The sequence below is a fragment of the Poecilia formosa genome, unplaced genomic scaffold (assembly GCF_000485575.1).
Source record: "Poecilia formosa unplaced genomic scaffold, Poecilia_formosa-5.1.2 Scaffold171, whole genome shotgun sequence".
NCBI lineage: Eukaryota > Metazoa > Chordata > Actinopteri > Cyprinodontiformes > Poeciliidae > Poecilia > Poecilia formosa.
The window spans coordinates 1,264,459-1,286,622 of NW_006800110.1; the positions used below are offsets into that span (position 1 = coordinate 1,264,459).

At 43.2% G+C, this 22,164-nt stretch overlaps 1 protein-coding gene across 4 annotated transcripts in view; it reads right to left on the reverse strand.

Annotated features, from left to right (window-relative positions):
- Positions 1-22,164, reverse strand: part of LOC103146953 (disco-interacting protein 2 homolog C-like) — a 64,595-nt gene that overhangs the window by 15,616 nt on the left and 26,815 nt on the right. For all 4 annotated transcript variants that reach the window (XR_001663794.1, XM_007565062.2, XM_016677987.1 and 1 more), the window contains 26 exons: positions 21,669-21,815; positions 20,950-21,069; positions 18,550-18,747; positions 17,533-17,624; positions 16,589-16,699; positions 14,496-14,619; positions 14,314-14,423; positions 13,442-13,544; positions 13,298-13,362; positions 12,750-12,843; positions 12,540-12,659; positions 11,606-11,720; positions 10,773-10,912; positions 8,884-9,020; positions 7,811-8,019; positions 6,413-6,527; positions 5,715-5,916; positions 5,527-5,627; positions 4,726-4,806; positions 4,521-4,644; positions 3,702-3,823; positions 3,516-3,627; positions 2,718-2,827; positions 1,542-1,672; positions 1,290-1,458; positions 494-664 (listed from right to left, as the gene is read on the reverse strand). Coding sequence is in view for 3 of the 4 variants with exons in the window: in XM_007565062.2 (XP_007565124.2) it covers positions 494-664; positions 1,290-1,458; positions 1,542-1,672; positions 2,718-2,827; positions 3,516-3,627; positions 3,702-3,823; positions 4,521-4,644; positions 4,726-4,806; positions 5,527-5,627; positions 5,715-5,916; positions 6,413-6,527; positions 7,811-8,019; positions 8,884-9,020; positions 10,773-10,912; positions 11,606-11,720; positions 12,540-12,659; positions 12,750-12,843; positions 13,298-13,362; positions 13,442-13,544; positions 14,314-14,423; positions 14,496-14,619; positions 16,589-16,699; positions 17,533-17,624; positions 18,550-18,747; positions 20,950-21,069; positions 21,669-21,815 (3,323 nt within the window). In the remaining variant the exon portion in view is untranslated. The remainder of the gene's footprint in view (positions 1-493; positions 665-1,289; positions 1,459-1,541; positions 1,673-2,717; positions 2,828-3,515; positions 3,628-3,701; positions 3,824-4,520; positions 4,645-4,725; positions 4,807-5,526; positions 5,628-5,714; positions 5,917-6,412; positions 6,528-7,810; positions 8,020-8,883; positions 9,021-10,772; positions 10,913-11,605; positions 11,721-12,539; positions 12,660-12,749; positions 12,844-13,297; positions 13,363-13,441; positions 13,545-14,313; positions 14,424-14,495; positions 14,620-16,588; positions 16,700-17,532; positions 17,625-18,549; positions 18,748-20,949; positions 21,070-21,668; positions 21,816-22,164) is intronic.

The following is a 22,164-nucleotide window of genomic DNA, read 5'->3' on the forward strand; positions in this document are numbered from 1 at the left end:
GTTCACTTCTTCATACTCCTTTTCAAACAGAAAAGCAGGAATAAAGAAATTATTTTATTGCATGCACGTGTTTTCTCTCTGTCCTACTGATTGCTTGTTCTTTTGTTTTTTAAAACCTGTTTGAAATAAATAAATGAAATAAAATAGAATAATATACAGTGGTGCGTTTACATCTCTGTCTGCTTTTCATAAAGTTTATTTAATTTAATTCACATGCACTTTATTGGTTCCAAAGGGAAATTAAATGGTGTAACTCAAATTAAACAATGTTTTTAAAAGTGAAGTTTTAGAGGCTGATGATTGTAGCAGTCTGTTTTACAGCCAATCTAAAGATGCCTCTGACTGAAGACTAATGAGTTACTCAACCAGCCAATCACAAACAGGCGTTTTTCAGCCAATCAGAGGCATTAAAGGCAAACATTGCATTCTTTGCCGTGCTGATGGCGTGTCGTAGGCGTGTTATCGGCGTCTTCCTCATGTGTTCCTGTTGTACCTGCAGACAGATGGCCAGGTTGACCCTGCAGCCAAACGCCGTGCTGACGGAGCGAGGGTGGAGGCCCAGGTCCTTGAAGAGTTTGGAGAAGGAGTGTGTGAGCGCCATCCTGGGCCTCTCCTCTGCCACCACCACGCAGGCCCGGACCCGGGACAGGTCCAGACCTCGGGCCTGGATCACAGACAAGCAGAACACAAACAGAAGCTTTTTATCGGTTATTTCTGTCTGCTTCACTCAAATCAAACCAAACCCTGTGGAGGGAAAAAAGTCTCCCAGAAGACTCATCTGCTCTTCAGCGAGGAAAGTGTTTCAAGAAGAAACAGCCAGAAATAAACGCAGTTTCTCCTCCGCTCTGCGTCTCCATGGAGACTTAAAGACAGATAATCACTAAAATTAACTTCCATCAGTGACCAATCACTGCGACGCCTCCGGCTGAGCAGATGGAGACGGAGTTTATTAAACCGAGCCGGAGGACAAGCGTCTCCTGCAGAGGACCGCGATGGAGCCGCCTGGCCTCACAGACAGGCTGACAGGACATGTCCACCTGCACTGAGACACATCCTGCTGGGTCCGAGGAACCGGACCAGAGACAAACCCGTCCAGACTCATCAATCATACTACAGAGGACCAGAACTGTTGGGTGTCTGTGAGGAATTAATCTGAATCTGAACTGCCTCAAAGGTTTTAAATCATAACATTTTTACTGACTTCCTCTGGTTTGTGATTTCAGATGAACGACTCCAACCCAGAGAGAACCACGGAAACGGTCCGGTTCAGGGTTCTGCATCATCCTGACCTTCAGCGCTTCGGTCTGCAGGCCGAGTCCTTTGGTGCAGAGCTCCATGACGCTGTAGGAGCAGAAGGTGTCTCGCACCCGCAGCTGGCTGACGGCCAGCAGCCACAGAGCCGGGTTGGTCTCCAGCTCCACCGGCGGGATCAGGATGGACTGGTGGCCCGAGTAAACGCTGCGGACGACACGCAGAGCTCACGTCCAGGAACCAGCTCCCGTCACGGGGAATCGTGTTTTTAACGGCGACGAAGCACCGACCTGCAGAGACACCAGAGGACGAAGCCGAGGCCGCAGTACGGGTCCAGGCAGATGGCCACCTCTCTGGACGGGTACAGCTCACACTGCAGCTTCACCGAGCGGCAGAAGGCTCCAACTGCATTATGGGACATCTGGAGCGGGCGAATGGAGACATGAATGACAAAACTACAGGGAGAAATTTACTTTTACAACATTTAGGCTTTAAACGTGGAATGAGTTTGGACTAATTTGTTTTCAGCTTGGAGCAGTGATGAACTGCTGACAGATCACAAAATTAATAAAATAAAAATACAAAATGTTGTTTATTGTGCTCATCAAAGAATAAGATTTTAATGAAATCTGTAAAGGTCCAAAATATAAATTGACAAACAGAAATTGTCTGTTTTTACATTATTAAAAGAGAAACAGAGACTTCCAATTTGATCAAAATCTTCAATAACAGCTGAACTTTGACCCCAAATCCAGAAGGAGGAGGAAGTTCAAACCAAATCTTCCCTCCACCATATTGAATAAGGATGGTATCCCCTACTCCAACATCTCTGTGACTAAACAGCCAGACTCAGAGTTAAAGAGGAGCAGCAAAAGCAAAGGAGGTGGATTATCAGAGCAACTGATGGTGGCATTTATTTATTGAGCTGTTGGCATATTATAATAGAAACAGTCTTCAGTCAGAGGCTTCTTCATATTCGTTGTGAGACTGACTGCTACAGGAGATCCTTCCTGCCCACAGCATCACCGTCAACGACTCTTTCAACCTACCTGGATGATTTACAACATTTAATTTAAATGTTTCTGAATTCAATCCAAAATAATAACTTATTTTGGATTTTTTTTCCACTCACTGAATGAAGAAAATGTTGTTAAATTAAAATATTCAATGTGAGACTCTGCAATAAAAGGAGAATTTACTTTAAGGTTTTTTAAACATTTTATTTTTCCCCAAAAACATCTTTTATTCTAGGTTATTTTAATGAGTCGCTGAAGTAAAAATCTGGAATAATTTAAATATTTATTCTTGGTTTGAGAGCCCAAAGTTTTCAGTCTGCAGTAAAATAAAAACCCCTTTATGTTCAGTTATTTTTAGATTCTTGTTACAGTCATTGAACTGAGTCTCCCTGTGGTGAGGAAGAGGATCAGGAGGAAGAGCAGGCCCGGTTCTGCTGCGGACTGACTGACCTGGACTCCGGCCAGCATGCCGGTGGTGGACACGCTGAAGTCCAGATAGGCCAGGCCATCGGGGTTGGTGGGCTTATAGAGAGCTGGAGGCTTCTTCTTTGGCAGGTCGTCTGCAGAGCAAACAGAATCAAACAGGATCATCCGGTTCTGTTCGGAAAGCCCGACTGACCTCTGGGTGACCCCAGAGCTGCTGACGGAGCCGCGCCGCAGCTGATGCTCCACTAACAACCGACCTGCACCTGAGGCTGGTTATTAACTCTGAGGTTGGTTCTGATCCAGAACCATCACAACCCCCAGGATGAAAAAAGAAAGTACACCTCCTGCAGGTGTACATACTAACTATTATAAGACATTTTTCACATATTTTAATTGAAATAATCTGCCAGTGGAACCAGTATTTTTATATTATTTTCTTAAAACAAGCCAGTATATTTTCCTGAAATTTTTCTTGTAACTTAGATTTGTGGATGTTCTCCCTGCAGTTGCCTGTTTGGTCCAGCAGGGGGAGAATCAGCAGAAACAAGCAGCAGCTACAGTTCAGAGTCTGATTTCAGCTAAGCGTTTTCTGGGGTTTCTACATGTTTTTACGTCAGAAGTAAAGAGTTAATTTTTCAAGATTTTAGATTTTAATTCCTGTCTAGTAAAAGCCTTAAAGTGAGAATCCAAAAGTTAAATTTCTGGAATATATTTTTGATAGAAAAAACCCAGGATGATGGGAAGGATGTATTTTTCTTTCTCTGGACGTTTGACTAATAAAATGTTTCTGAACTGATGGAAACAGCAGACGTTTGTTTGTACCGGTGTCCAGAACCGGAGGCCAGTTCCTGATGTCCACGGTGGCCGTGGCCTCCTTGGAGCGCAGCAGCTTGCAGATGACGGCCGTCGTCATGACGCAGGCCGAGTGGCTGACCTGCAGACAGGAGGGAGACATGTTGGTTTGTGTGACGCTGCAGCAGAGCGGCTCTGGTGGAAGCAGCGGCGAACCTCGACGATCATCTTGACGGTGGGCAGCGTGGTGGAGATGTTCTGGGGGTGAGGCGGCCGCACCGTGATGGGAACGCAGCCGGCATACAGGCAGCCGTAGAACGCCGCGATCAGGTCGATGCCTGCAGGAGGAGCAGAGAGGAGGAACCTGAAGCAATGAGGCTGGAGCTCGGCTGCAGCTAGAAAATATTCTGCTATTCTCCAAGTCATTTATCGATTATTCAGACGATCAACTGATAAATTTTGAAAAATTTTTATTTGTCTTTTTTATGCAATATTAAGAAAAACATTTAAAGGTGCAAATAAATTTAATTCATTTAAAAAAAATAAATAAATAAACATCGTATTGTGTAAAATGCAAAACCAGCCTTTCTTTAGTATGTGTGTTATCATTTGTAGCAAAGGATGCTGGTAAAAATACATCAGTAAATACTCAGCCCTTCCTGCACAGTGCAGGGATGATGTGGTGATTATTTATGACTATTTGGTTAATAATTGTATTAAAAACCTGATTAATAGGAGTTTTTTTTACAGAATGTGAACCAGGTGAAGCTAAAAATGCCACTTGTGGCGTTTTGGGTGGAGCATATTTATGGATGAAGGTTTTTTCTTTCCATCTTAAATTCAAGATGTATGTTTTTTGTACAGTTTTGACTTAATTGCTGCGCAGATTGTGTTATTATTTCAGCAACTGACATTTTTTACATCCAATACGCCATTTAATTGATTAGTAAATTAGCTGTTGATTAGTAATCGATTATTCGGTACTAGTCTGATTAATGGTTTCAGCCGTAGCTGGATCAGGCCATCATGTCTGACCTGGTGGGTAAACCAGAGCCACATGGTCTCCCTCCTGCAGGCCTCCCCTCTCCATCAGCAGAGCTGCTACTCGCTCCGCCCGCTTGTGCAGCTGCAGGCAGGTGAGGGAGCTCGACACCGCCCCCTGGGGGATAAAAGAAAACCGGACTGAATATCCACCGTAGCTCGGTCTGGGGTTGGATGTGTAGAGGGTAGAGGCGTTTACCCGGGAGCTGAGCAGGGTGTAGAGGACGTGGTCCGGGGTGGTCTGGGCTCGCCACTGCAGGATTTCTGACAGGAACAGAAACTGGAAACAAACAAAGACCAACATCAGAGGAGTTCAACACGACCAAATCTGAAGTTCTTCAACACTTCCTGTTCAAACTGCAGCAGAGATGCAGAACTGGGCATTTCTGTCTAATTATTGGAGCATCAGCGTTTAACAGGAGCCATAAAGTGCCGGAGCAGGACTGCAGGGCGTCTTTAAACACATCTCAGCCTCAAATGGAGCCTGAGTCACCAGAGCTGCTGACTCTCTAATCAATACATCAGGGTGTTGAATCTTAGTTGTTCTGTTTCAACTGATTCAGTCAGAAACAGAAAGGCAGAAACAAAACCACCGCAGCAGAACGTTTAGCATCTGATCTGCAGAAATCTGAATCACGTTTGATTGTTTATTGTGTTCATCAATCAGTTCAGAATCAGCAAAAACGCATCATTTTTCACCAAACAAGAACTTTAGTTTATGTTAGCTTTTTAAGTACAAATAATAAAACTCTTGAACCTGGAACATTTTGCAGCATTGAGCCAGATGGTTCTGTAACTTTGTCCTTGATTATCAGTTATTTCACTGTAAGCACTTTCAGTTGATCCAGAAAGTAAAATAAATCTTCTACTGATGTTTCTTCAATAGAGATGGATTTTGGCTAAAATGTGATTTTTATTTATCGAGGAACCAGCAGAAAGTTTTTCTTCAGTATTTGCTGGAACTGAAAAAGTTTTCCTGAATGAATCTGGATCTTCTCACCTGGTCGTTGTCGTCGGTCTGCCCCAGGTCTCTGCCGCTGGCCTGAGCTATCCTCTTCCCCGACACCAGGTTCCCCACCATCACGGAGGCGGGTCCGATCTCTGCGGCACACGGACAGAACCCGGATCACAACCCGGATCGGCTCCGGCTTTTCCGAAGCGGCCCTACCGGAAACAGGCGAGTCTCACCTGGCTGCTTCTGCCGCGGTTTGGGCAGGTTGGTGACGCAGGTGTGGGGGCACATCAGGACGTTGCAGGGGTGCAGCCCCCCCTCCAGGTACAGCTGCTTGATCTCGGACAGGTGGATGCCGCCCAGCGGGGTCTTGGGCAGGGTGTTGGCCGGAACCAGAGCCAGACAGAACACGCCAACGCCATGGATGCTGTCGATGGCCTGAAGGGGAGCAGATCCGACAAAAATCTGTCATTTCAATCCATTTCCTATCAATAAAGGTTATTACCACCAGTTGTGAGGAGCAATGAATGAAAGATGAGTATGCCTAACTGTTGCTATGGCAACGCGGCATAAAAAACTGAACCGATACTGACAGAATCTCAGTTTCTGAGGTTCTGTAAGGTCCGTGCATGCCACACTGTTTCCAGTTTCTAGTGCAAATATCAAGATATCAGAGCTTATTTTAAGTCAATAATTTTTCAATATTGATAAAAAGCTTCTAATTCCACTGGCAGATTACTTGACTAATCATTTTTCCTGTTAAGTGAAATAATTTGGTACTTTTTGTATCTGTATTTATGGATCATTGACTGAAAATAAGCTTATTTATTTTGCTGAAGAGTTATTTTCATGTTAGTTTTGTTTATATTTCCAGTAGAAACTACAGAAAACGTTTTGTTGGTTATTTAGTTTTGGCAGTGCAGGTGTTCCGTACCTGCAGCACCCGGCTCATCCACTGGAAGCTGTCCTCCTCCGTGGAGTCGGGCCTCTGCTCGGCCACCACCACGATGCGCTCGTCTCTCAGCACCGTCACGGAGAACACGGCGATCCTGCAGAGACGGAGAGCAGAAACACGGTCAGCGCCGCTCTGATCACACCTGGACTGAGGCATCGGGTCAGAGGTCAGGACGCATCGGGTCAGAGGTCAGGATGAAACCATGAGTTGTCGGCACAGATGATCCGTCTCATTTGTTTTTGCAGCTCCTCTTTAAAACACCGTTTGGCTTTATGTACCAAATTATTCAACATAAAAAAGCATAATTGGAATAAAAACGAGTAAAAATGAAGACGATCTGAGCTGTTTGGAAGTTTCTAAACTCTTCTAAGGGGATGAGCTGGTAACACAGAGGAGACGTTCAGACATCAGAGCCTAACTACGGCTTCACGATGATGATGTACGGCAAGCTGACGCTGGAGAAAGAACGCAGCAAACTGAAAGCAACGACTGCTTTGGTAATCAATTATTCCATCAATAATTCTGACGATTATTCGAGTCGTGTAGATAATTACTTGGATAGTTAATTATTCTAATGATTAATCGATTTTTCTGACAATTATTCTGATGATTAATTGATTTGTATGGCAATTGTTTGGATGATTAATCTATTATTTTGTTGATTAATCTATTAATTTGTCAATTATTCTCACGAATAATCAATTATTCTATTGACAATTCTGACAATTAATTATTATGACAGTAATTCTAATGATTAATTGACTCGTCAAATTATAAATTAATAAAATGGTTTATTCTGCAAGGTGTATTCAAACACTAAAGCCTTAATTAATATCATACATAAAAAACCTAGGAAAATCAACACTTAGCCTAAAATGCAGAAGCAGTGTTCGTTTAGTGAACACTTGATCATAAAAGATTCATCTGCAGGTAAAAATATCCAACATCAATCTGTGAAAAGCTTGACTTTACAACACCAGTATAGAACTGATCTGCTGAGTGGATTATTCTTTCCAAAATAAGGCTTTTCTATGAGTTTGTATACTGCAGTTAACGATTAACTCATAACTATACAAGTTGAAGATTCTTTAAACAATTGATTAATCATGATTAATTGTTTCAGCCCAAGTTAACCTGGATTGGACCGACTTTGGGTTCCTGCAGCTGAAATCGCTGCAGCGAGCGTCATCAGAGCCTGACAGGTAAAAGATTAATTTCCTGCTCGGCGGCTTTGGATACAATTAAGTTTCTCCGTTTTGCTGCGTCCTGATTCATCCGCCGTCGCTCGACTTTATTAGATTCATAAAGCGCCGGGCGGCTCCTCCACCACTGTGACAGCTGGGAGTGACGGCCAGTCCGGGTGGGGCGTCCACTCACCGGCCCCGGTAGACGAACTTCATGGGCTCCACCGCCAGCGCCGTGGCGACGATGTCGTCGGCGTTGTGCCGCCGCCCGCTCACCATGATGAGGCCGTCCATCTTCCCCGTGATGAAGGCCAGGCCGCCGGGTCCGATGAAGCCCAGCAGGCCGGTCCGCACGAAGGCGTACTCGCTGATCAGACCGCCGCTGGAGCTCACCGGGTACACCTGCAGGCACAGGAGAAACCGTCACCGTGGCAACCAGCCAGGTCTGCAGCCCGGAGGCGGAGAGCAGAAAAATACGAGAAAACAGAGAACCTGACGACCAGACAGAAGATTTAATGGCTTTAAATCGACATGTTTAAGGTTTAAATATCAACTGAAGCCTTTAGTGGGGTTGGCCAATAAATCAATTTTATTGATTTTTGGTGTTTGAAGATTTAATCGTAGGAAAATCTGAATTTTTCAGACTATATTTATTTGCCCTTTGCATTCAGGTGAACTCAACCATGAATAAAATCATAATATAAGAATAAAATTGTAATATTAGGAGAATGAAGTGGAAATTTTATGAGCACTCCACCACTAACACAAATAAATTATTTTCCCAGCCGTTCTTTATGAAAACAACTTTTTTCTCCCAATTTTTTAGACAATTTTCTGATGTCTTTTAATTTTCTGGTAATATTGTGTGTATGTTCTCATAATTAAACATAAATTCTTGCAGTCAGGCCTTAATACTCTGTTGTAAAATTCACAGACGATGGATGACATAAGACACTTTTTGAAAAATGTTTCCTGTCATTTGTAATGTTTGTTTTTTTTGTTTTTTTTTAGAAAAGAGGGCAAGAAAAAATCTGATTAAAATCGGAAATCAGATCCGTTATGAAAAAAGTGAGGATTTAATTTTTAAGCCCCAAATTCTGAGTTTCCCAGTCAAAGGGTTTTATTTCCTAACTATTTAAATTTGTACTATGTATATGAACATAAAACAATTATGAAACATTAACACGTAGTCCTTCCTTTTGCAGGCCGTACACCTGCAGCAGGGTTTGGGTTTGTGCAGAGCTGCTGCGTCCTGAAGCGCCTCACCTCGAAGGTGTTCTTGGTCATTCCCATCAGGCCGTAGTAGGACGTTCCCGTGGCGACGGAGCAGACGCAGAGTTCGCCGATCTCGTCCGTCTGGCAGAGCTGAGGGACGCCCTCGGGTTTCACCACGCACACCAGACCTGGGCCGGAGAAACGAGGACACACGGCGGTTAACGGCCAGCGGGTCGACGAGCACCTGGTTCTGAAAGTGGACCAGGCGTCTGAGTCACAGCCTCCAGCAGCCCTGCTGCTTTAAATAGGCCGTTCTAGTCTGAGTTAAGGCTGATGTCTGTGTACCAACAGAAACCTGGATGATCCAACTGGACCGGGGATAAAGCTGAGAGCATTATGCAAGAAACAGAGGTTTAAATGACATGAAGGATGAATATTATTTACTTGGTGGTTAATGGAGAGGGTGATTATTGTATTTAACACAAAATCTTAGCATATTTTTTGAAATATTAATTGAAATAAGACGAAACTAAATTAGATTTTCAGGAATATGTAGGAGCTTGTTTTAAGTAAATAATTCCTTAACATTAATGAAAATGTTCCAGTTTCACTGCCAGATTATTTCAGATTAACGGGGGAAAACTATCTTATAATAAATGAAATAATCTGCCAGTGGAATTAGTCCTGTATATTATCTATATTTGTAAACATTAGCTGGTTCTTTATAATCGTTGCCAAACTTATTAGGAGCCATTTTGGAAGAACTGAAGAGCCACTGGTTGCTCCGGAGCCTTAGGTTGAAGACCCCTGGTGTAGAATCAGACGTTCTGATTGGACAGAGGCTTCCTGTCACAATTAACAATAAATCAATTAATCAAGATAAACTAAAACAACCTCAATCATTTCCATTTGCATGATTTATCGTTTGTCTTTTTTCTCTCTTCAGTCTGATGCTTGGTCAACAAATGACTGCTGTAAATGATTATTTAGAAGAACCTGAACCAGCCCATGTTGTTGTTCAGCCATAACGACTCAGAAGATGAACTGTGCTGCGTCTCATCAGTTAAAACCAGAGAGTGAAGGCTGCTGCTCAGGATGGATGGCAGCTGTTATTAAAACGGTTTCTGCGTTTTTCTGAACTTCCACAGGGACATCAGTCATGAGTGGAGAGAGCGAGCCCCAGAAAAATGGACAATGATTAAGAGGAGAGGCCACACATTCATACACCCTCCGACTAATTCAACTGTTTAATGGACTTAATGGATTCTCTGCCCTGCAGAGCGTGAAGCTCTGACAGCTGATAGTTTAACTCTTCACAAGCCGTGGCTCAGCTTCTGCTGCTTCACTTTTATTAACACTGAGCTCACTAAAAGTGACAATAACCCAGTCAGCATTAATGCTAGTTTATAGGACAATCCCAAAACTTTCCAAAGATTTTTTTCATCTAAACATGAACATTTTCTGAAGGAAAACAACAAAGATGACAAGAAGTAAGAGAATATAAACCAGTAAAAAGACAGAACGAAAGGGTGGAAGAAAGAAAGGAAGGGATATTGTAAAGAAAAGAAGAAAACAAGGAAAGCAGAGAGGAAAAATGGAAGGAAAGAAGCAAGGAAGAAAATAATGAAGAAAGGAAGGACAGACAGAAAGAAGAAAGGATGGAAGGAAGGAAAGAAAACAGAAAGGAACAAGAACATGTTCTGGTTCTAAGTGGGTCTTCCTGAGGTGACAAAAGTCCTGGTTCTGGCTGAGGACCAAAGAAACCCGATCTGTTCATGCAGCTTACAGGACGTTTTCTGCTCTCATGGTTTTATTATCTTCCATTCAGCAGAAACAACCTGAGGCTGGAATGCAGATTTAGGTGAAACGTCACCAGAGTCGAGTTCAGACCGTTTCTCTGTCGTTCCAAAAATCCAGACGGAGCAGCAGGAAGCCGTTACCTCCTGGTGTGACGGTGCCGACGTCCTGAACGGTGAGGACCGACAGACGCTCCTCCGTGTCCACCCGCACCACGCCGTAGCTCAGACCCTGCATGGACAGGACGCCGCGGCCCGGAGGCTGGCTGCTGTCCTCCACCGGCCTGCACACACACACACACACACACACACACGCACACCAACTGACTCTCTGCAGGAAGCTGCAGGCTGAATGCAGCGTTGAGCACCAGCTCCTCCGATCAGAGCATAAACGTGTTTCATTGTGAAATTAAAAAGACTGTTTAAATAAAAAGCTGAAAAGTGTGGAGTACATTTTTATTCACACTGCAAAAACACAAACCTTTCCAAATGTTTTTCTCTAGTTTCTGGTGCAAATATCTTATGACATTTGGAAACAGAGTAAAGTAACTTAGAAGTAACTTTTCAGTGAGATATAGGAGGTTGTTTAAGTGAATAATTCCTTAATGTTGATGAAACAGAACTAGTTATAAGTGAACTAATCTGCCAGTGGAACTAGTTCTTTTTTTTGAGTTATAAGGAATATATTTACCCATAACGAGCTCCTATCTCTTGCTGAAAAGTTGTTGTTCTTATTTTTTGTATTAAGATATTTGCACTAGAAACTAGACAAAATATCTGGTAAGATTCTGTGTTTTTGCATCACAACCTTCCTTTCAGATTTTTATTGAAAATGATCAACTGTAAACATGATCTGTAAAACTCTTCCTTCTTACCCGGGTTTTCAGTCTGTGGATGTGTTTGCATGCAGCAGGAATGTGAAGCATGCTTCATGTTTTCAGACTTCTGCATGTAAAGAGCTGAGGAAGCATGTTTACCTCCTGATGGCGACCGTCAAGGCCTCAGGGGAGCTGGCGCAGGGACAGATGACCTCTGCCCTCAGCCCTTTGGTCTGGAACACGTTGAGGAAGGCGTCACAGGAGGAGATGGACCCTAAAACACAGGATCATCCACAAACACTCAGAATAACATGCTTAAAAAATATCCAGACGCATTCTGCACCAACTGCAGCAGAAAATCTCAAAAACATTTTAAAAAATCCAGTTATTTTGTTATCCAGTTATTAATTGGTTATAATAAAATAAATAATCACAGATAAGTCCTGCTCTGTGTCGACGTTATTGATGCCTGAACTTTTCACATGTTGATGTTAGCAGTATTTTGTATCCTTTGCTGTATGTTAAAGGAATGCTCCTGTTACATTTTATGTAATAAAATGTTTATTTTCTTACTTTGAAAAGGAATTCAATTATTTGCCTTTTTGTATTTTTATGTATTTCTAATATCATATAAAATAAGCTAAGTGGTAAATGAAAAAACTTTTTTAATCGGATTAATCATCTGACTAACTGATTAACCGTTAGGCTAATTAAGTAATTGCAGGACTAATCAATTAATAGTCAGACTAACTGATTAATCATTAGACTAAGCGATTAATTACCATATGATCAATTAATCTTTAGAATAATCGATTCATCGTCAGACTCATAAATTGTCTGAATAATCTGTAACTAAAATAATCGTTGCTGCAGCTCTAGTTTGAGACTCATCACAGGTTTCATGTCTGTAAAGTAAAACGTCTCATTTTTAACCAGATATTTCCATTTTTTTCCTGATTCAGACTTGAAAACCTTTATTGTACGACACGTCCACACAGAGACGTTCTGCTCCTGTGGGAGGAGACCCAGTTTCCTGCCGTCCCCAGAGAGTTCCTTCATCTCCCACCAGCAGAGAAGCTGAGCAGGATCTTACAGGGATTGGAGCCGTCGGCCACCAGCAGCATCCGCAGCGAGCTCAGGTTGATGTCTTTCTGGTCCTTGTGGGCCACCAGAGCCCAGTGCATGTCTCTGGACTTGACGCAGGCCACCTTGGCTGCAGGAAGAAGCGAACATGCAGGGAGTTAGCGTCTAATCCGCCTGACAGGAAGGAGAGGAGAGCCGAGCGACAGAGGAGGAGGCTGACCTTTGTACTGGCAGACCTTCTGGATCCACGACAGAGGATTGACCTTCATCAGGGAGTACGGCACGCTGATCACATGCATCATGTTCATCACACTCTGCAAACACACACACACACACACACACACACACACACACACACACACACAGCTTCTGCTTATTTCCTAGCTAAATATCCAATTATAGATTTCTAAGATAAACTTCTAGACGGGGTGAAAACTAATTTCTAGGTGTCTTTATTGACAATAAACTCAACTGTGAACCACACAACTGGTTCAACATAAAACTGGACAAATCATCATATAAACATGAGTGATTATTGCTGGATACGATATATAATATCAATAATCAATAATGATTATTCATCCCCTCTAATTAAAATTAAATGGGTGCTATATTGATGGGTTAGCTATTAAATATGGGTGTGGTTGTCTGGATAAATCATGTAGTAAATGTAAGGTTACTACCACTGATGTTTTCACATTATGCTTCACGTTGGAAGTATTTCTTGTACATATTAAAGGAACAGGAAAACGTCTGGTGTGTTCTCACCGTCAGGATGCCGTGCCACAAGCCCACGTCCTTCTTAAAGTCCAAAACGTTCACTATGGTTTCAGCTGGATCAGAGGAGGAGAAAGGGTTAACGCCCCCATCAGGACAGGAGGAACTGCTGCGTGTGTGTGTGTGAGAGGATACCCTCGGTGTAGCTGCAGGACTGGGTGAGAGCCTGGCAGTGTGTTAGCAGAGCGATCCTCGTTACCGTGACGCCCAGAACGCTGCCGTCCTTACAGGTTTTATACTGAAACACAGATGGAGCGTCGCAGTCAGAAGCTTTCAGCGTGAAGCTAGCAAAATCTTTAGCTTTAATCTGAAACATCATGCAGTTTAAATATAACACAGATGAATGTGTCCTTGATTCTGCTGCAGATCTTCCGTTTTACTCAAATCTGTCAATCATCCCAAATCAAGTTTGCTTGTTTTAAGTCAGTAATTCCTTAGTACTAGTTCTACTGGCAGATTATTTCATTTATAGCAAGACAGTTCTCCATGTTTTAGGTGAAATAATCTGTGAATGTTGTTTTGTGAATCTCCCTCAGACCCTTGAATGGGTTTTGCTTCCTATTTATATCCTATTTTTTGTTGTTTGTGCATCGTTTTTCTACCACAGATCTTCCTTCAACTAAACTTTCCACAGGGTTGCTATTTATCACCCATTGATAAACAGAATTCCATAATATGAGCTTCTGTGAAATTTTCAATCAGTAAAACCTTTTTCTATTACACTTTTCCTTCCACTCAGCTTTCCATTGATAAGCATGGATGTAGCACGACGATCAGTGACGATCCCCATGATTGTGTCAGCCATAACAAAGTCACTTTGTTTTATTTTTAAAATGATTGGTTTTATGTAATATTGTAATTTTCTGAGAATCTGATGTTTGGGTTTTCATTAGATGTCAGCCAAAATCATCAAAATCAGACATAAATAAACCTGAAATATAGGTTCTGCCGGTTCTGATCCAAACAGGGAGCTGCCGGTTCTGATCCGGGTCCGTCTGGAAGCTCACCTCTATGTACGCCGTGTCGTTGTTTGCGTCCTTGATGTGTGGGAACCAGTCTCTGGGCGGCTTGGACAGATGCTTGGACTCCGTTACAAACCACAGCAGCTTGGGCCATCCTGCAGGGGGCGCTAACATGTAAACTCCTGCTGAACGCAGCGTCAGCCATGATTAATGACCTGCACTCCAACCTTTGAACTGCGGGATCTCTCCTGTTGCGCTCTTTGGAAGACCCTTATGGCAGGCATCGCTGGTCAGCGCCACGGTAACGCCACAGCTGCCCAATAAAAACCCAATCTGCTGGCTGCCGGCATCCTATTGGACGACAGAGAAAACGGCAGTTAACATTTAAATCAACAACTCACATGTGTTGATTTAGAAAATCTGACATGTTTTCCAGTTCGTTCGAGGATAAAAAGTAAAATCTCCAACATTTCCAGAACAGCACTGCTCTTTATAGCAGCACGTTCCAGCCGCTCTGCTACATTTGCTCTGATTTATTCTTTTTTTTCAGATTTTTATTCATCAATTTTCATGTTGGATCTTTAAATGTTTGGACAATTATTCCCTCTGGGTTTGGATGCTGTGAAGCTGGAAGGACTCCTGTTCTTACGTTTTTACTTTCAGACAGTTTTTATGATGGGTAACCATGGCAACAAGGTATTGTTTCACAACCGGGAGCTGCTGATTAGCATCTCAAAAGCTCAACTAGTTCCTGAACTACGACCCCAAATCCCACAGGAGCTGAAAAGAAGGAAGTTCAAACCATCCGTCATTCTAACCAAACGGCCAGACAGATTTAAAGAGGAGCAGCAAAAACAGAGGAGGAGGATTAGCAGCTAGCTAACAGCTGATGATGTCATCCAGGACATGTCGTCTAGTTCCAGGAATAATCTTAAAATTCCTTTATTTTCTGCTAAACTCAAACCATCAATCAGGTTTGCAGAGAGAATCATCAGGGCTGACCTTCCCTACATCCAGATTTAGGGTCAGAAAAAGAGCAGCTAACATCTCTGCAGACCGTACACATGCTGGACATGCTTGAAGTAAAGTCAGCGCTGCAGAGCACTATTTGTAAAAAAAAAGAAGAAAAAGAAATAAAATAAAAAGTTACATATTTGTCCCTAAAGTTTCTTGTTTACGCTACAATCTTACACTGTAAAAACACAAAATCTTACCAAGTATTTTTGGTCTAGTTGTGCAGATTATTCCACTTATAATAAGATATTTATTTTTCTATGTTCTCAGTGAAATAATCTGCCAGTGGAACTAGAACTTCTACAATATTAAGGAAATAATGACTTAAAACAAGCTCCTTTATCTTGCTGAAAAGCTCCATATAATTAAGTTCTAGGATATCTGCAAACTAGAAACTAGACAAAAACTACTTGGCGAGGCTTTGTGCTTTTGCAGTGTAGTCAATAAAGCTGACTGTAAATGTTGCATGAAAAAGTCTGCAGGACATTTTCTTGTCTTTTGTTTCAAACTTTTAGACTAAAACAGGATCAATCATAATTGGACTCATCAGTTTGGACCTCAAAGAAAACTATAAATGGAAATCAGCAGGAATCTGTTTGTTATTAATTTATCTAAAGCTTGTAAATAAACTGATGCTTGAGCTGCAGCGACATTTTAAACCCTGCAGCAGAAACTCGGGCTGCCGGTTGGGGGGTTAAGAGCGGTGGACAGCGCGCAGCAAGACATTTTCTTACTGCAGCAAGTAATCAGAGTGTAACCATGCCAACCGTGACAGGCAGCACGTCTCGGTGTTGGCTCCCAGATTACAGCAGAGGACTCGGTGTGCTGAAGCACGACTGCCAGCTGGAGACTCAGTAAACCGGCACAACGGACGTGTTTCCAGATACAAGCTGCTGTCAGAGGACAGACAGACCTCAGACCAGTTCACACCGCAAAGGTCAACTACATGACCCCGTGTCCCAACAGCACAGGGAGCGGGACGGGGAGGGCGTACAGACACATGTTTCTCTTCCCGCTGCTCCCTGTTCAGAGCGGATTAACTTCTCAGGAATACTTGTTGCCAAAAACAGATAAGACCGACGATCTGAAGTAGTTTTCCTATCATCACCGACAGGACAGAAACACGTCCAGCAGGAGGTCAGAGGTGAAACGCTGACAGGACGAGGGGAGGGGATTAACGTCACACATCACCTGACCTCCAGCTGGGAGCAAAACGAGGAGCTCAAAGAGCCAAGAAGAAGAAGAAGAAGAAGAAGAAGAATAAGGAGGAGGAGGAGGAGCTTCTCTGATTGGCTGGCCGACTTACTTTGCGACTCAGCGGCACCTCGATGGGAACAGGAACCACCTCGGCCAGCAGGCAGCCGTAGAAGGCCACCATGAAGGCTACTGGGTCGTTGTTAGGAAACACCAACGCCACCTGCAGGAGCCGGAGGGAACAGCAGAGAGGCGTGGTTTAACCTCTGGTGCAGCTACGCTAACACGCAAACGCAAAACTGCAAAGACACAGAATATTACCAAGTATTTTTGTCTTGTGAAACTTTATTTCATTAATGACATTTTTCCATGCTATATGTGAAATAATCCACCAGTGGAATTAGAACTTTTTTAATCAATATTAAGGAAATATTGTCTTAAAACAAGCGACTATAGCTTGCTGAAATGTTATTTGTAAGTTAGTTTTGTTTTATTTCAAATGTACTGAAATATTTGCTCTTGAAAAAAGACAAAAATACTTCAAGAAAAATAGTGAAGAAACTATGGGATTGTTTAGCTCAAAGCATGTGTTGGAATGGCCTAGTCAAAGCCTCGTCCTACCTCAAACATCTGCTCATTCACCCTTCAAATGTGACTAAGATTGGCCTATTCTATTTTGTAAATGATATACATGTTTGCCACACTTCTCTTCTGATTTTTGCTAAATTTACCACAAAACATCCCAGAATAAATATAAGGTTTAAAGGTTTAAAGGATGTGAAAACATTTGCGTTTCATGATTTAATAAATAAAAGTCTTTTTCAGTCAGATTGAACAGATGAGCTTCTGTCTGCGCTCAGTTTCACATTTGCTTTACTTCTTGTCTTACAGACGGTGTTACTTAGGAACAGAACATTGAGCCGGTCTGGCTGAACGGATCGCAGATGTATTTTTATAGAAGTCAGTATGTCAGATGACGTCTGATCAGCGGCTGATTCATGAAGGGAGCCGGCGTTTGACAGAAAGAGGAACTGTGAGGGGTCGGAGGTGACTCACCCGATCGCCCGGCCGCACCATGGGCTCCTGCTTGCTGCCCAGTTTGTGGAGGATGTTGTAGGCCAGCTTGATGCTGCGCGACCACAGCTTCCCTGCAGGGGGCAGCACAGGGAACATGAGTGGGAAAAGGTCCACAGGAAGTCAGAGTGAGAATCTTTGTCTCCGCTTTGAGAAAAAACACTACAAAAAGTCTGAATGGAAGAAACCGCCATCGACTGATTCAGTTTCTATAGATGATTCAGCTCCTAACAGACTGATAAAAGCTCAGCCACAGGAGAAGGTAAGTACACCCTTGACACTTTATGCAATTTTTTAAGATTAAATGATCCTGATTAGTTGATGATCATCAAGTTCAACCAGCTGCAGCTGCAACATTTGGACACATGAAGTCAAATTAAAGATGTCTGGTCAGAAAACAAAACCCAGGTTTGGAGAACTTGAACTTTTCATCTTTTCATCAACATTAAGGAATTATTGACTCTAAACAACAACAACAACAACAACAACAACAACAACAAGCTCATATTTTTTGCTGACAGGTTACTTGAAAGTAGGGTTGGGTGATATGATCATCCAATATAATAAGACCATCATTAGCAAATCTAGCAGATGATTGTCAGCGATAAGACCCGCCTCCTGACTCTGATTGGTTGTTTTCTGTCAGGGTCTTCAGACTGCATTAGTAGCTCAGGCAGGAGGTGGAGGAGATTGATTTTTTTCCCACAGATTATCTGTCTCACATATAATAAACTGTCATCACATGGTGACAGTTTAAACAAATATGAAAAAAAAAAACATTTCTGTAAAAGTTACATAAAATATCTTCAACTGGAATTTATCAAGACGACGATTAATCAAAATTCTCAGAATGAGAGATTTTTTTATGATAGTTGGTAAACAATATGACAAACGTCCACCGCTAGTTGTAAGTTAATTTTGTCTTATTTCAGGTATATTGCAGTACTTGCAGTAGATGTCATGCTTTGCAGTGTGCATGTGAGAGCCACGCCTGCTTACCGTATGTGAGGACGTAGAGGGGTTTCCCCGCCGTGTCCAGGCTGGTGAGGCAAGGCGCTTTGGGGGAGATGGTGCCCCAGCGCTGCAGCGCCGCCTCCAGGGAGGGGGGCCAGTTAGTGACCACGCCCAGCGGCTCCCCCCTCACCGGCATCATCTCCGCCCCCTCCGGCCGCGGCTGGTTGGGGTCTGGCTGCTGGACTGGAGGGGAAGCAGAGAGATGCTCTGAGCGTCATATGGTTTTAATTCGTGGTGTGTTCGCTGCTGCAAAACCATCATGGCTGCAGTAACCGATGGCAACGAGGCGACGCAGCTGCGAGGCCGAACACGCTGCACCTGCTGCTGCAGGACAAGTTCATGAGCAGAAAATCCATCAAACTGTGACTGTGTAAAAGCATTCACCTCCTTTTGTCAGGTTACAACCACAGACTTTAATGGATTTCATTTGATAACACAAAGTAGTGCATCATTTTGAAGTGGAAAAAAATTATTCATGGTTTACAAATTAAACGCTCCGTAAAACGTATTTAAAGATAAAGTAAGGTTTTTCTTCTCTGAAATCTAAAATGTATAGATTGTTTGTACAAAATCTACTCTTAATATTCAGCAAATAGCCTTTTTAGAATCTGGACATTTCATCCATCCATCCATTTTCTGTGCACCCTTGTTCCTAGTGGGGTCAGGAGGTGCTGCTGCCTCTCTAGCTAATGTTCTGGGCGAGAGGCGGGGTCACCTGGACAGGTCACCTGGACAGGTCACCTGGACAGGTCGCCAGTCTGTCGCAGGGCAACACAGAGACAGACAGCACACACAACCATGCACACACACACTCACACCTAGGGAGAATTTAGGGAGACCAATTAACCAATTAACCCACCATGCACAAGGAGAACATGCAAACTCCAATCAATCAAACCCAGAACCTTCTTGCTGCCAGGCAACAGAGCTACCAGCTGCGCCACTGTGCAGCCCCTCTGGATATTTCATCCATTTCCATCCGTTTAATCAATTACTAAACTGGTTGATGGTTGTTTCAATAATTGATTAATTTGTATAATTGCTTCATGTATTCGGATTCTTCTTGTGCAAATGAGTAACTGGAAGAGACAGTAAATGACTGCTGACTGAAAATGAACAGACAGCAGGACAGATGGTGAAGTCTGAGCAAACCGAGCCTCTGAGTGGCACAGGTCAAAGGTCATCTTCATCTCAGATGTTCTGTAAACATTTACTCTCCATCTACGGCTTTCTGACCCTCATTATCTGCATAGAGAAGCATTTCAATGTGGATTTTTAGAAGGAAATTAACAAACCAGAAAATTCCCCAGGAAGATATAAAAAATAATATCAACCATCAGTGAAACTTTATGAGCCGTCACCGTTCTGCCAGAATGTTGGGGTTTTTATTGCCAAACCAACAGGATTCCCTTCATGTTTGTTTAAAATGTAAAACATTAAAGTTCATTATGAACTTCTACAGTGAGAAAACTTTAAAAGTCAGAAAGTAGGAAGTATTAAAGGAAACAAGGAAGGAAGGATGGAAGAGAAAAAGAGGAAGGAGGGTCTGCATAAGGGAGCAAGGAAGGAAACAAGGAAATAGATGAAGAAAAAAACAAATAAAAAAAGACAGAAAAAAGAAAAGGAGAGAAGGGGAAGAGGAAGTACAGAGAAAAATGAACCAGAAAAGCAATGAAGAAAGGACACAAGAAAGGAAATGAAACAAGGAGACAAGGAAGGGAAGGAGTGGAGGAGGAAGAAGCAAGGACAGAAAGAAGTGCACAAGGAACGAATGAAGGGATTAAGGACACAAAGAAGAAAAGACAAAGGGACAGAAGAAAAAAACACAAGAACGAAGGACAGGAAAAAAGGACACGGAAGAAAGAAGGAAGGAAACATGGAAGGAAAGGAATGATAAAAAGGAAACAGAAAAAAGGATACAAAAGGAACTAAGGAGTCTAAGAAGTGGAATGAGGAAGGAAGTTAGTAAGGAACTAAGGAAGGAATTAGATTTGTCCATATTTTCATTTTCATCTGCAGCCGTGTCTTTAAGGTTCTGGTGGTGACATAACTCTAAACTATGGGGTGGTTTCAGTTTCCATGGCAACTATTCACCACGGAAACTCTTAGAAAACCGTGCAGAGGTTTAAGAATCACGACTCGGCATGAACAGAAAACAAAGTGCTAACTTCATGTCAACGTGGAGCTGGAGAGCGAATGCAGCTGACTAAACTCCGTCAGTCTGGATTCTGTCAGGAAGAGTTAGAAGTCAGGAATAAAATTAGACGTTTTTTAGTAATAACTCCTGTGGAAAACGAAGCATGTGTGCTGCTGCTGAACCAAGAGTAAGATGTGAGTGAGGACCGACAGACAGGAAGTGATGCAGACATGACGGCGGCGTCTAACCCTCCAGAAGCTCATCAAAGTCATCGACGAAGAACTCGCGCAGCGGCGGCCTGCGGGGCTGCTTCAGCGTGTTGACGAGCTGCTGGATCTTAGCCGACACCCGACTGCTGACTGGAACGCCTGGAAGAATCCCAGCAGAGACAGCAGGCTGAAAACGGCTGGAAAACACAGCTGGAAACAAAACGGCCAAAAAACACAAACAGAAACAAAACGGCCAAAAAACAGAGCTGGAAATAAAATGACCAAAAAACACAAACAGAAACAAAACGGCCAAAAAACACAAACAGAAACAAAATGGCTGGAAAACACAGCCATAAAAATAAATAAATAAATAAATAAATAAATAAAATAAAAAAAGCCAGAAAAAAAAGCCTGTTTAGAGATCAGCTGGTTGTGTTAGCCCCGCCCCCACTTCCTGTTTACAGATTTGCTGGTTGTGTTGGCCCCACCCCCACTTCCTGTTTACAGATCTCCTGGTTGTGTTGGCCCCACCCCCACTTCCTGTTTACAGATCTGCTGGTTGTGTTGGCCCCGCCCCCACTTCCTGTTTACAGATCTGCTGGTTGTGTTGGCCCCACCCCCACTTCCTGTTTACAGATCTGCTGGTTGTGTTGGCCCCGCCCCCACTTCCTGTTTATAGATCTGCTGGTTGTGTTGGCCCCGCCTCCCACTTCCTGTTTATAGATCTGCTGGTTGTGTTGGCCCCGCCCCCTGCTCACCGTCACCGGTCTCCATGCGCTCGGCGTTGCCATACTTCTGCGTGCTCCTGGCGATGGTGCCCATGTTGGACATGTGGTGCCGCTCAGTGTGGGAGTGGGACGAGTCCGACGAGTATCCCGTCACGTCCGGAGGCGCCGAGTGGTTCTCTGCAGGAGGACAGACAGGAAGCAGTCAGTCAGTGCCACTTCCTGTTGGCGCTACGCTCTATTAGACCCGTCTGACTGTCACTTTGTGTCACATCCTGCCGCGCTCAGCAGTCTGCTGTTTCATGACTCAGTGTTTTGTTCATGTAAACACTGATATGAGGCGAGCAGCTTCTCCAAACATTGTCACATAATCTAGTTCCATCTATAAAAAACTGATAAAGTTATCAGATCATCATAAATTCGTCCATATTCAGCAGGGATCATTCACTTTTCCCACTTTAATGGACTTTCAAGGCAGCTTTTAGAGCACATGTGTCAAACTCAAGGCCCGCGGGCCCCAGCATTTTAT